The sequence below is a fragment of the Raphanus sativus genome, chromosome 7 (assembly GCF_000801105.2).
Source record: "Raphanus sativus cultivar WK10039 chromosome 7, ASM80110v3, whole genome shotgun sequence".
Taxonomy (NCBI): Eukaryota; Viridiplantae; Streptophyta; class Magnoliopsida; order Brassicales; family Brassicaceae; genus Raphanus; species Raphanus sativus.
Window position 1 is genome coordinate 11,238,805 of NC_079517.1, and position 14,006 is coordinate 11,252,810.

Genomic DNA, 14,006 nt, shown 5'->3' on the forward strand with positions numbered 1-14,006 from the left:
GAGGAGTCAATGCAGAGAATACATCAATAAAAAGAGTTCAAGAATGCTACTAATTACATAGTTAATTTTTCTTTCAGTCCAACAATAATAGTCAAAGTCAAGCTTCCTGAATTTATCAACTCCATTTTGCGTTGAATCATCCATTCAATATATATAAACTATCCAAGTACGCAACCCCAAGAAAGAGATGTGGAAAATCTGAGAAGTTTTCAGGTTTATTGGTACTTCATTGATTTTTGTCATAATATTTGAACAAGAGATGAGAATGTAATACGTTTGCACAGAGACTTATCAACCCTCTGATTATCACTGAACCAGCACTGATGATGGCATTAGGGAGTGGATTATTAGTTAATTCTTTGTTCCTATTCCTCAACCATGGTAAGCTTTGAGCTATAATGGTCCAGAGATCTAAAGAACCCACCACCATGGATTAGTTGAACTGACTAGACCCTTTAAATGCCCCTAACGATTATTTGTTTAATCTCCTTCAACTATTTCATTCTCGTTTCCAAGCTTACAAACTTCAAACTTGTGACAATCAACCAACAAAGATAATCAATAAGCATGCACTGAAAGTAAGTTCCACAAAAACAAATGATGCTATAAACCATTGTTAGGTTGTAGTTTTCTTTGCCAATCCAGTGTCAAATTTTGGACATGAAGATAATTTCAAGTCAGTGTGTAGTTTTCTTTGCCAATCCAGTGTCAAATTTTGGATATGAAGATGATTTCAAGTCAGTGTGTGGTTTTAGTCTTTACCGCCCATGAGAAAGAAACGATTCTGTAAAGGTCAATGGAGTAATGGATCTGGATGCAGGTGAATCGGGTGCTTCACCACCACCTTTAATTTCTTGATCTATCATAATGTCAAGTAAGTCATGAGGAAGCTGAGCCACATTATCCAAATACTGAATGACGCTGGACATGCTTGGCCTCATAGATGCTACCGGATGAGTACAGAGTAAGCCAAGCTTCAGAACAAGTACTATTTTCTCCTCAAGATAGTCATGTCCTATCTTATGATCAAGAACCTGCATTATATCTCCGTTCTCCCAACACTCTAGCACCCAATCATTCAGAACCATCTTGCTTTGCGATGCTCGTGGCAAGATTGGTTTTCTTCCACATGTAATCTCTAGCATTACCACTCCAAGTGCAAATACATCAGAGCTTGTACTTGCCTTTCCTGTTCTTGAGAGCTCAGGTGAAATGTATCCAAGTGTGCCTTAGTAAGAATCAAAACCACTGTTAGTGCAAGATCTTTTCTAGGGATAACACATAAATTTCATGTACAACAACTATCTAGCAAGTGTACTTGACATTTTAGGCAGGGTCAGCCCTGAGATTTTGAGTCTTAAACAATTTATTAAGAATTTCAGTACAATTTTTTTTGACAATTTGGAGACCTATTTTTCATATATACTAACTCCAAATTTTTTGGGAGTTCTAAGACTAATTTTCACTTGGCTATAGCCAGAACCAGGTCGTGATATTACTGCATACCTGCCACGTGAGAGGTCTGAGGATCATTACCATGATCGTAAAGCTTTGCAAGACCAAAGTCACCAAGTTTAGCATTCATATTGTCGTCAAGAAGAATGTTGGCTGGCTTAATGTCTCTGTGGATAATGACCTGCATCCATTGTTGGAGTTAGCTTGAAGACTTAATCAAGAAGTTATATGATTCCTAGTTGGATTATGATCTGTATGGATAATGATCATAATATATGTTTTGTGTTTATCAACTAGGAATAGGATTTGTTATGATGACTATATAAGCAAAGCTATGTCGTGAGTTATGTTGTGCGCGAGAGTTGTGAGTTTGAGAGCAAAAGAGCTTTTGTGTTTGAAGTTGTTTACACAAGTTTTGTTTGATTGTTTTTGATTGAATAAGAGAAGGACTTCTTATTACTTTGTGATTCTATATTTGGTATCAGAGCCATACACAAAGTTGTTAAGAAGACTTCATCTAAGCGATCATGAGTGACGTTAAAGATATAATCGTGAAGGATAAGGATAAAGATGCAGGCCCTGGAGCAGTCAAGTTCCCGATGTTAACATCTTCGAACTATACAGTCTGGGCGATGAGGATGAAGATTGCACTCAAGGTCTGTGAAGTATGGGAGACGATAGATGGTGAGTCCAAAGATGTGAAGAAGAATAATATGGCCATCGCCTTCTTATTCCAATCCATACCCGAAGCTTTGATCCTACAAGTGGGTGATATTGACATAGCAAAAAGGGTGTGGGATGCAATAAGAGCAAGGCATGTGGGTGCGGAGCGAGTCAAAGAAGCCAGGCTTCAGACACTTTCATCTGAATTTGACAAACTCAAGATGAAAGACGATGACTCAATTGATGTTTTTGCTGGAAAACTTGCGGAGATTTCTTCAAAGTCTGCTTCATTAGGAGAGACCATTGAAGAACCCAAGCTAGTAAAAAAGTTCTTAAAGAGCTTGCCAAGGAAAAAGTATATCCATATGGTTGCTTCCCTTGAGCAAGTTCTTGACCTTAAAACAACTAGTTTTGAAGATATAGTCGGTAGACTAAAAGCGTATGAGGAGAGAATTACGGAAGAAACAGAGGAGACATCTGATGATCAAGGAAAATTGATGTATGGAGATACAAGTCAAGATGGTTATGGTGGAAGCTACAATAGTGGAAACCGAACTCGTGGCAGAGGAGGTCGCTCTAACTGGAGAGGAAGAGGACGAGGACGTACTAGGTCAGCGTTTCACAGCCAAAGAGATGCATTCAAGCAGAGGCAAAGTGGAGATTTATCTCACATAACATGCTTCAGCTGTGATAAACAAGGCCACTATGCGTCCGACTGTCCGGAGAAGAAGCTGAAACTTCAGGAGATCGTGGAGAATAAGGATGATGACACTCATAATGCTGATGAACTGATGGTACATGAGATAGTATATCTCAATGAAAAGAAGGTAAACCCTGCCATATTTGAAACTAACAATGACATGGAACAAGTTTGGTATCTTGATAATGGCGCCTCAAATCACATGTGTGGAGATCGATTGTTCTTCTGCAAACTTGATGAGACAGTGACAGGTAAAGTACGATTTGGTGACGACTCTAGAGTTGACATTAAAGGTAAAGGGTCTATACGGTTCATATTTGAAGGAGGAGAGAAGAAAACACTGAATAATGTCTACTACATCCCGAGACTGAGAAGCAATATCATTAGCTTGGGTCAAGCTACCGAAGCTGGTTGTGAGGTTCACATGAAGGAGAACACGTTGACACTGCTAGACAAACACGGAGACCTCATGCTAAGGACTACACGAACGTCGAGTAGACTCTACAAGGTAGTACTAAGCGTTGATCAAACACGCTGTCTGAAGATAGATACTATGACAGAGTCTGATATGTGGCACGCACGTCTTGGTCATGTCAACACTAATACATTGAAGCTAATGGCGAAGAAGGAACTCGTCACTGGCTTACCTGACATGGTGATCATGAATCAAACATGTGTGTCATGTCTGTTAGGAAAGCAAGCCAGGAAGTCGTTCCCACAAGCAACGATTTTTCGAGCCAGTAAACCGCTTGAGTTAATTCATGGAGACTTGTGTGGTCCGATCACACCTCCTACACCGGCTCAGAAGAGATACGTACTAGTGTTTATAGACGACCACACACGGTATATGTGGAGCATATTGTTGAGAGAGAAGAGTGAAGCTTTTGAAAAATTTCAAATATTCAAGAAGCTTGTCGAACAAGAATTACAGAGCGAGATCAAAATGTTTCGATCAGACAGAGGTGGTGAGTTTACATCTCAAGAATTTGATGATTTTTGCAGAGAGAACGGAATAAAGCGACAGTTAACAGCACCCTACTCACCCCAACAGAATGGGGTGGTTGAGCGACGAAACCGGACTCTCATGGAGATGACTAGGAGTGTTCTTAAACACATGAATGTGCCTAATTATCTATGGGGCGGGGCTGTGAGACACTCCACGTATCTGATCAATCGCTTGGCAACAAGATCACTAGAGGTTACAACGCCATATGAGATGCTACGATCGAGAAAGCCAAACATAAGTCACCTAAAGGTGTTCGGGTGTGTTTGTTTTGCAAGAACAGAGACGCCGGGAAGAAAAAAGCTTGATGACAGAACAAGGATGTTGGTCCACTTGGGAACTGAACCAGGAACAAAGGCATATAGGCTTCTTGACCCTACTACCAGACGGATCATAGTAAGTCGCGATGTACATTTTACCGAAGGAAGAGAATGGAACTGGAAACAGAGTGATAAAACAGAGCATTCAAACTCTGGAGAGTTTATTGTAGAACTACATGATCTTGGGAGTGGAGATAAATCCGGTGAGAGTATACATGAAGAAGAAGCAGGGAATGATATCACGAATGAAGATGATGAAATCGAGGAATACAGTATTGACGAGGAAGACGACCCTCAGCCACTACGACGTTCACAACGAGTTGGTAGGAAGCCCTCTAACCTTGATGACTACATCCTACTAGCAGAAATTGAGAGTGAGCGACTACTAATGGTAGTAAACGAGGAACCATGGGATTATGATGAGGCTAAGAAGTTAAAGGTCTGGGTTGATGCGTGTAAAGACGAGATTTGCTCGATTGAAAAGAATAAGACATGGGATCTTGTTGACTTACCTGCAGGTCCTAAGGCCATTGGTCTTAAGTGGGTCTTTAAAATCAAGCGTAACGCCGATGGTAGCATCAATAAATTTAAAGCGAGGTTGGTAGCGAAAGGATATGTTCAGAGGCATGGAGTTGATTATGATGAAGTATTCGCACCTGTGGCTCGCATTGAGACAATACGTTTGATTGTTGGTTTGGCAGCAACTGAAGGTTGTGAGATTCACCATCTAGACGTTAAGACGGCGTTTCTCCATGGAGACCTAAAGGAAGAAGTGTATGTGAGTCAGCCACAAGGCTTCATTGTCAAAGGACAAGAGAGCAAAGTCTATAAGCTCAAGAAGGCTCTCTACGGACTACGCCAAGCCCCGAGAGCCTGGAATGTGAAGCTAAATCACATATTGCGTGGACTGAGCTTTCTTAGATGCTCAAAAGAGCCATCGTTGTACAGAAAGGAAGTAGGCAATGATCTACTTGTCGTAGTCGTGTATGTAGACGACTTACTCGTTACGGGGTCGTTACTAAGGTTGATCGAAGTGTTTAAGAGAGAGATGGCTACCAAATTCGAAATGAGCGATCTTGGGAAACTGACATACTATTTGGGTATAGAAGTTGTTCAAAGTGATGATGGTATTACTCTAACGCAAGATCGATATGCAAGAAGAATACTTGAGGAAAGTAGCATGGCTCAATGTAATCCGACACAAGTGCCTATGGAGATGAACTCAAAGTTTTCTAAGGCGCAAGACGAAGGGAGTATAGACGAGAGGGAGTATCGTCGTAGTATCGGTTGTCTACGCTATCTACTCCATACCCGTCCTGATCTTTCGTTTTCTGTTGGCGTACTTAGCAGATATATGCAGGAACCGAAGGAATCACATGGTGCAGCCTTGAAACAGATCATGCGTTATTTGCGAGGAACATGTACTCTCGGACTTCGTTTTGTTCGTGATAAGAATGCAGAGTTAACAGGTTACAGTGATAGTTCACATAATGTGGACATTGATGATGGAAAGAGTACAACTGGACATGTATTCTACTTTGGAGATAGTCCTATAACTTGGTGTTCTACTAAGCAGGAGATAGTGGCTTTGTCGAGTTGTGAAGCAGAGTTTATGGCTGCTACTGAAGCAGCAAAACAAGCCATTTGGCTTCAAGAGCTACTAAGTGAAGTCGTGAACAGAGAGTGCAGGCGAGTGGTTATTAAGGTTGATAACAGGTCGGCAATACAACTTGCGAGGAATCCCGTGTTTCATGGCAGAAGCAAGCATATTCATCGGAGGTTTCATTTTATACGTGAGTGCGTTGAGAATGAGCAGGTTGAGGTTGAGCATGTACCGGGGAACGAACAAAGAGCAGACATTCTAACCAAACCGCTTGGAAGGATCAAGTTCATTGAGATGAGAGGTTTGATTGGAGTTGAAGATGTGAGTAGGTTCAAGCTTAAGGGGGAGAATGTTGGAGTTAGCTTGAAGACTTAATCAAGAAGTTATATGATTCCTAGTTGGATTATGATCTGTATGGATAATGATCATAATATATGTTTTGTGTTTATCAACTAGGAATAGGATTTGTTATGATGACTATATAAGCAAAGCTATGTCGTGAGTTATGTTGTGCGCGAGAGTTGTGAGTTTGAGAGCAAAAGAGCTTTTGTGTTTGAAGTTGTTTACACAAGTTTTGTTTGATTGTTTTTGATTGAATAAGAGAAGGACTTCTTATTACTTTGTGATTCTATATCCATTGCTCGTGCAAGTAGCAGAGCCCATAAGATACATCTCTGATGATCTTGAATCTTTGAGACCAATCTAGACTTTCCATTGGTTGTTGGTGGTAAAGTAACTTATCAAGGCTTCCTTTTGGCATACAGTCATACACCAAGTAGAGTTCACCTCTGTGTCTGCAATAGCCTTGGAGCCGAACTAAGTTAGGGTGTCTGAGTCGACCAATGGTTGCAATCTCAGCAATGAACTCTCTCATTCCCTGTCTTGAATCATGAGAAACTCTCTTCACTGCAATCTCTATGTTGGAAACTGGTAATGTGCCCTTGTAGACTTTCCCAAACCCTCCTCTACCGAGAAGCTCAGTATCCTTGAAACCCTTTGTGGCGGTGTGTAGATCTTTGTAAGCAAACCTATGTGGACCAAACTGTACCTCCCAGTCTTCAATAACTTTCATCAACTTCTTCTTCTTCAGGAAGAGCCATAAACCAAGAATCAAGAAGATGATAATTATTGCACCTGAAACACTCAAACTGATTACTAAAATTCTCTTTAGACTCTGGCTCTCTCGCTGGTCTTCCAAGGGAATTTTTGGAAGACGAGAGTGGTTTATATCTGAAACCGTCCCGTTCATCTTGAACTTCCAATCAAATATATAATGAGATGCAGTTAGCTCCCCTGTGGCTGATGTGAAGCCAATGTACATATCTTCAAGTAAATACTGAGAAAGATCCTTTTGCAGAGAAAGGAGTGGAATCTTTGGTTTAGGGACAAGAAGAGGATGAAGTGTGACATTAAGCTGTTTAAGTTTGCTGTCATATTCAACCCACAGCTGCATAAGATCTCCACTGGAAAGAGAAAGGTTTGTAGGTGTACCATCATCCTTGAAGTAACGTGCTGAATCAGCTTTGTCCGAAACCAAGCTATTGATGTCAATGCCCACATGGTTGGCATCTATGTCCTTTAACGGTTGGTCAAAGGTAGTATCAAGTTCAATAGCTACGATATGATTTGAGGGATTCCCCATGTTGCTTAAATCGAAAATGCCAAGATAGTTGCGTGGAAAATTTAGAGGAAAGCCTCTCGTAGGACAAATAACAAAGGCGAGTCCAAAGCCTCCATAAGACCCATTATGAAACTCAATAGCGAAAACAAAAGTGGTGGAGAAGGAGTAGGCTGTACCATTAACAGAGTCCTTGAACTGAAGTGGACGGTTATAGAATACCTGACCAGTTAATTTGGTTTGCTATTGGCTTACATCAAATATCCGTTTCCCCAACATGTCCTCCACTAAAGGCTTTCTAGGTATGTCTTCGTTTCTTGATCACTTACTTGATTGCTGTGTGTGTTCAACTATTCATAGGCTTTTATAAAAGAGAGAACGTTTGCAAAAGATGTTAAAGACTTATCAGTGCAGTGTTTTGCATTGTATTATGTCTTGACGTATATATCTACCATATAAATCTATCAACAATTCAGGTACCTAAAATAAAAAAATCAATACTCAATGATTCTATTATCTACAAATAAGAAACCTAGACTCTCTCACATGTCAGAATCCGATTCACAGGAGTCACTCCTAGACCTATCCGAGATGAAATTTGGAGGCAAAACCGGGAACTTCACGCCGGTCCTCTGCCTTGAAGGCAAACCAGAACCCGCTATATTCTTCCTCTGCAGACTTCCTCATAACATCTAAGCATATACTTTATCAACCATAGCAAGAAACTCTCTCACAATACCAAACAGATGAAGACGACTCTTCCCATTTACCTTACCACCTGCTTGATAATACTCTGTTGTCCGTTTCACAAGCTCCATCACTCTCCTCTCTTCTTCTCCCGCCATTTTCAATTCTTCATCTACTGAATCAAGAAACGCCACCAACTTACTCATAAAACTCCCTCCTTCTCCTGCTTCACACTCTGCAATCACCTTCCTAGCATCTTTTGCTCTAACCTCAAGAGCCGGGCAAGTCGCAACAACCGTGTCGTAGTCCAAACTTGCGGTTTTCTTCACGTTTGAAAACTAAGAGGTTAGGCCTCCGACTATAGGTAAACCAAGCTTCAAGAACTCTTTCTCTTTCTCTTGCTCTTCTTTAGTCATTGCTTGAGGAGTGTTACTACTACTACTATCAGACTATGTGTAATGCTATTGCTTCTTCTCTTCAATACGCAGCGTTTTCCTTGTGGAATTGATGGTAAGTATGTTTTGGTAAATAGAGTCATGGATGGACTTAGGCCTGGTAATTAGAGTCATCCATGGACTTAGTCTTAGACCTAGGCAAAAAAGTATCTGAATTATCCGAAAGTATCCGAAACTATCTGTCCGAACTATCCGAAACTATCTGAAAGTATCCAATAGTATTATCCAAAATATCCAAAGTAATCTGAAATATCTAAATTTTTTATCTAAATCATCCTAGTTTTTTATATTTTACCTTGAATAATTGACATTTACCCGAATTATCTGAATTAACCCACATGATTAATATGGTTGTTAGTCTAACAAGATTTATAAGGTTTACTACTTATTAGTCTCATGCAATTCAAGCCACTGGGAGAGGAAATTTGATTCCCTGAATATGTAATGCACTTTGTATATACAATACACTATCATGGTTTGTATCTTTCTAGTAACTCTTCTGATATTTTTAGGAACTGTACTCTCTTTGAGGTTGCTATCTTGTTTCTCTTTGTTCTGTGAAGCAGTTTTGTTAATCGCCTACATGTCCTTAGGTATTTCCTTAATTTGGCGCAATGGAAACTATTTAAATATGTACTCTGGTATATATTTGCTATGGTTTGAGCTTCTGAAGGGCCGCCTCAGAAAGAGCTTGGTCAACTTGGTGTCTTGGTGAGGTGCAAGCGCTCTTCCCTAATCTGCGCGTGTAGAACTGATTGTACCTGATGTACCACAACATATGTGATTCGTGCATTTCAAAAACGTTAATCAACTCCTTGATATCTTTGATTTTTATGGTAAAGTACTCTCTAGCTATTCAATTGAAACGTTGTAAGTCGTTGTTTTTTGTGTACATTGGCACCAGTCTGATGTATCGTTATCTATATGTTCTCTTGTTGAATAGGGACTGAGAAAAATCACTATTTACAGGTATGCCCTTTGCACGGAAGATGACTGTGATTATAAATATACACATAGGGCACATATTTTTGATTAATTCATGTCACACGTGTAAAAAAATTCAGGAACTGATAAAAGAGATAAACGTCCCAGCGGTATTCTCTGCTTTAATTACTGAGGAGAAGCTTGTCAACTTGTGGCTTGTTGCATTAAAAGCATCACTGGCCAACCTCTACCGTTACATGTTCAACTGTTATCAGGGATGATGTCAGATTATTATAAATGTGGATAATACAATGAACGGTCAGGCTTGTGCCTCATCAGAATTGTAACAAGAGAACAAGAGAGTCGATACAAATACCAGATAATGAGGACAAAACATTATGTTTCTTTTCATATATTGAATCAATTTGTAGCCGCGTACATACACTCTCCAGTTCTCTAATCAACCTTTGTTGGATGCATAAAATATCTGGTAGTACTATTGCTTATATGTTTCTTGAAAAATATCTTCAGAAACCATATGGTATAGAATAATAAAGTATCCTTGAAATGCAAGACAACCATTGGCGGTGGAGAAGAGTTCTCTGTTTATCCTTTTCTCTACTCAAACTGTTTCATCTTCGCTAAACTCTCAAATTTGTTGATCTAGACACTAGAGTGGTCCATGGACTACCATTTTTAGCAAGAAATGATTGTTATCTGTACAATGATGGTAAAACATGTCACATGTTGGTTGTTGTAGTTATTTATGTGGATAAGGACCAGCAGCAACTACATACTTTCATCATTGTAGTCATTTAATTCTTATGTAAAACTCTTATCATCCCATCGTGTAATAATGTTTCTAGTGAAAAATTGCCATTATTATGTATGACTAGATATGTCACTATAAATGTCCTACACTGGACAAGAAATATTTTTCACACACAAACACATGAAGGAAGATATTCATATTTCGAAAATGAAGCAACTGAAAATGAATACCGAACTAAACCAGACCTGATTGTAACAATTCATCTTCGAGGCGGCCTTCTCAATCTCAAGGTTTGTCTTAACTTTGTCTTTGTTTTGCTGGTCGAAATTAAGTAGCTTGACACCATTTGGGAACTGATTACAGACATCCAAGGCACATAGCTTGGCTTGGATAGACCTATCTGTCTTTGCAACGCCGTATAGAATCACCTGGGACTACTATTTCTCTGCCCTAGATCATACTTTGAACTCTGATTCATGGGAAGAGACAGCTGAGTTGGGTTATGTAAGGCCTTTGATTAGTTCTCTCCTTGTAACGTGATGAGAACGAGAAGGTAAAACATTTGTTAGCATTAGTGGTTTAACATTGAAGGATACTTCAAAGTAGCTTTACATCCTGATATTCAGCTGGATCGATACTCTATCACGTAACTACCAACCTCCCCTTGATGCTCACTTGGTACTTCTTTATCCCTGATATTCTTAAAGATCCATGCATGATATCATCATGGCAATACACAAGTGACGTTGTAATTTCAGGTAATTTCTGTCATGTCTATTCGGACTCGTGTACAACCTGCATATGCTGTTAATATGTGGAACGAGGCACTCAATAAACGACGGCTCGGTACAGAGGTACGAACTACAAACCATTTCTTTTGCTCGTATGAATAATGTATACAGCGTAGCTAATAAGTTAATGTTTCATAGGAACTGGATTTGTGTATGGGATTCTTGAAGAAACAATGAGACGTGAAATGTCATTTGATGAGGTACTCGCCATCCCCAAACAGGACGAGTGACAACATGTGTTGCTTTTATTCTTGCAATGTACAAAGCCGCTGGTGCATTCGGCCCTCTGGCTGATCACATTCAAGGCCCTCTAAGTGTTAGGAAAAAATATTATACCTGTTTGTCTCTGTAACTTTGTGTTTTGTCTATTTTATGTTTATTTATTTATCAAGCTTTAGCTTTTTAGTTATAACTTATAAGCGAAGAAAACCACACATGAGAACAATTATATGTGATTATGTGATGATATTTTATTAAATTTTTTTTTTTTTTTAACAGGGATGTTCCGCAACCCGTAGACACTTCCGTAGTTTTCCGCAACCCATAGGCCCGTAGTCACTTCCGTAGCTTTCCGCAATCCTTAGGCCCGTAGTCACCCCTGGCCCGAAACCAGCCGTTACTAATATCCATTACCCAAGGGCCCAGCACCAACGCCGCGCTTAAATTTAAACTTGGGGAGGGCGTAAAGCATTTCGTGGCCACAAGGGGTATTCGAACCTGGGTCCTTATCGGCGTTGGATTTTTAAGCATTTCGTGGCCACAAGCCGTTACTAGTACCCATTATCTGATTTTTATTAAATATAAGTTGTTTTGAACTAATGAATTTGTGTTACAAAAAAAAAATTATGACTTACAACTGTAAATTAATTAATTTCAGTCAGTTTTGGACTCATGTGTTTTTTTTGAAGTGCAAAGTTCAGAAATAAAAGATTGATAGTAAAAGATAATTCATTAATTAAAAGAGTAAAATTAAAACCTTGAAACGAAATGCATAGAGAAAGAAGCATCAGTAAGAGAACTGGGGAATAGAAAAGTGAAAACTAGAAATGATTGTTGCAGAATCTAAAACCATAAGAGGGAGTCCTCAAAAACAGAAGGTTACTTTTTAGTAAATTATCTCGCAGAGAGTTTAAGCTTCTTCCTTCGGTTTCTTGACCAGCAAGTTTGAGAGGCCTTTGGTCAATGCAGATGAGGAGATTAAGGAAGCTCTAAGAATGCTAATGAGCTGCAGGACAAGAAAGTTGTAGCATAAACAGTTATAACTAAGGCAAGATTTATACCAAAGAACAAAAAGTAAAACAAAGTTACCTCAACTTTGGAAATGCTAATCTGGTAACTGTCGAGATCACTGATGTCTACCTGCAACTTCTTTAACAATCCAGTGGTTGAAGATGTAGTCATCGGTGTTATAGTAAGATCGTTAGACACGATGAACTTTGTATTTTTCTTCATAAACCCAGTCCCACAACCTGATGAAGTTCCAGACTTGATTTTTGGATTATTTGGATCCAGACTCACAATCTTGTCACCGAATGACAACAACGACCAATCAATGTCCATGGCAACTGTGCAACTCGAATAAGAGTCACAGTTTTTTTTTTTTTTTTTTTTGTAACTGAATAAGAGTCACAGTTACGAGGAATAAAACATTCATGCGTTCTTGATTGGTGAGAATAATCCAGCAGATTGTTGTTAGAGCAAATGTAAAAGTTAGGAAGGTCTAAACATACGGAAGCTGCTCTTCTACACGGACTTCTGATCAGATTTCTAACACATCTCAAAACTGTATTGTCATTAGACAATGCGGAAGCCAACTCAAGAGGGTGAACCAGAAAGCTGAGAAGAGAATCAACAAAATCTCCATTGCACTCAGCATAAAGAATCTTCCCATCAAGCTTTCTAACATAAACTTCCACGGAGCATACTTTGACATTTTTCATTGTAGGTGGATACAACATTCTTAGATTCCTTGTCATGCAAGTTTTTTTAAGGAACGCGCATGTCAAGGCAGCTTCTGAAGTGAATAAACATCCTAGTAGAGTTCGCACCTATATCCATAGAAGATTACTAAGAGCTATAACATACGTGAGACAATGAGAAATAAAATAAAAACAAATAGATATAACATGAGCGGAACCTTGAGCAAAATAAATAAATAAATAAAAGCTTATGAATTACCTCTTCGAAGCCAACATCAATTAGGGTTTCCTTCAGATCACTAAAGCCAGCATACCCTTGATCATTAAGAACTTTCATGAGAACACCAATAGAGTTTGATGTCACTTTCAACTCGTCAGTGATTATGAATGAGGATCGGCAATTGACAAACACTCCATCTTCATTATTTCCTATCACTTCTTTAACTTGCTCTTCTTCGGGGACCAGAATTTGAGAGGTCATCAAATCTCCACATCTACATCTTGTGGAGTTAAAATTGCTGTAGCCTGTATGTGCTGTGTGAATGTGGATCACTCGTGAGAAAACTTGGGCACATGAAGAACTTGGTGGGATAAGTATAACTCATGTCCATTTTGAGCCTTCTGCGATGGATATCCTTAGTACTCCTCAGGTCCATCAACATAGTTTTGCAGGCTTCGGTCTCAACATAGTTTTGCAGGCTTCGGTCCATATCTGCAACGCTTTTGTTAAGGTTTTTATAACATTGCAGGACTCCAGGAAAAGTTTTGTGATTCTCCAGCAATCTAGCAACGTTTCCCATCGGGAGAGTTAAGAGACTGAGAAGAACATCAACAAAGTCCTGCTCAGCCTCAGCCAAAACAACTTTGTTTCTATTCTCATCAATGTGAAGTTTCAATCTAAACTTTACACTACTATTACCCATTGAAGATCCAAGGAAAACGAGTAGAAACCAAATGAGGAAGACAAGTGATTGAGATTTTTAGGTAACACTCTTTGACGAACGAACATACGAAGATTAAGCCTCTATATATGAATCTCAAGAGGTTTCTTGTCAAAACCGTCAATTAAATAATGAACCTTGGGAGTTGTCAATAT

General features: G+C 39.3%; 1 protein-coding gene, 1 long non-coding RNA gene and 1 pseudogene across 3 annotated transcripts; 1 reads left to right on the forward strand and 2 right to left on the reverse strand.

Annotated features, from left to right (window-relative positions):
* Positions 1-758: 758 nt before the first annotated feature.
* Positions 759-8,844, reverse strand: LOC108815370 (putative L-type lectin-domain containing receptor kinase V.1; annotated as a pseudogene).
* Positions 8,845-10,344: 1,500 nt separating this feature from the next.
* LOC108816299 (uncharacterized) lies at positions 10,345-11,886 on the forward strand. Of its 2 annotated transcripts, XR_001943820.2 has the most exons (5): positions 10,345-10,490; positions 10,564-10,878; positions 10,959-11,054; positions 11,130-11,191; positions 11,490-11,886. It is a non-coding gene; the product is annotated as an uncharacterized LOC108816299 (long non-coding RNA). The 2 variants fall into 2 exon arrangements; XR_001943818.2 differs by lacking the exon at positions 11,490-11,886 and having other exon boundaries at positions 11,130-11,397.
* Positions 11,887-12,120: 234 nt separating this feature from the next.
* LOC108815371 (uncharacterized) lies at positions 12,121-13,833 on the reverse strand. The gene is made up of 5 exons (XM_018587998.1): positions 13,476-13,833; positions 13,170-13,444; positions 12,722-13,039; positions 12,300-12,512; positions 12,121-12,216 (listed from the first exon to the last, which is right to left on the reverse strand). The coding sequence occupies exons 1-5, from the start codon at positions 13,831-13,833 to the stop codon at positions 12,121-12,123; spliced, it is 1,260 nt and encodes a 419-aa protein (XP_018443500.1).
* Positions 13,834-14,006: the final 173 nt, after the last annotated feature.

Coding starts and splice junctions, on each gene's coding strand:
- LOC108815371 (XM_018587998.1), bottom strand. CDS start 13,833: ATGGGTAATAGTAGTGTAAAGTTTAGATTGAAACTTCACATTGATGAG. Junction 13,040..13,169: donor TTGATGTTGGCTTCGAAGAG/GTAATTCATAAG, acceptor CTATGGATATAG/GTGCGAACTCTACTAGGATG. Junction 12,217..12,299: donor TTAGCATTTCCAAAGTTGAG/GTAACTTTGTTT, acceptor CTTGTCCTGCAG/CTCATTAGCATTCTTAGAGC.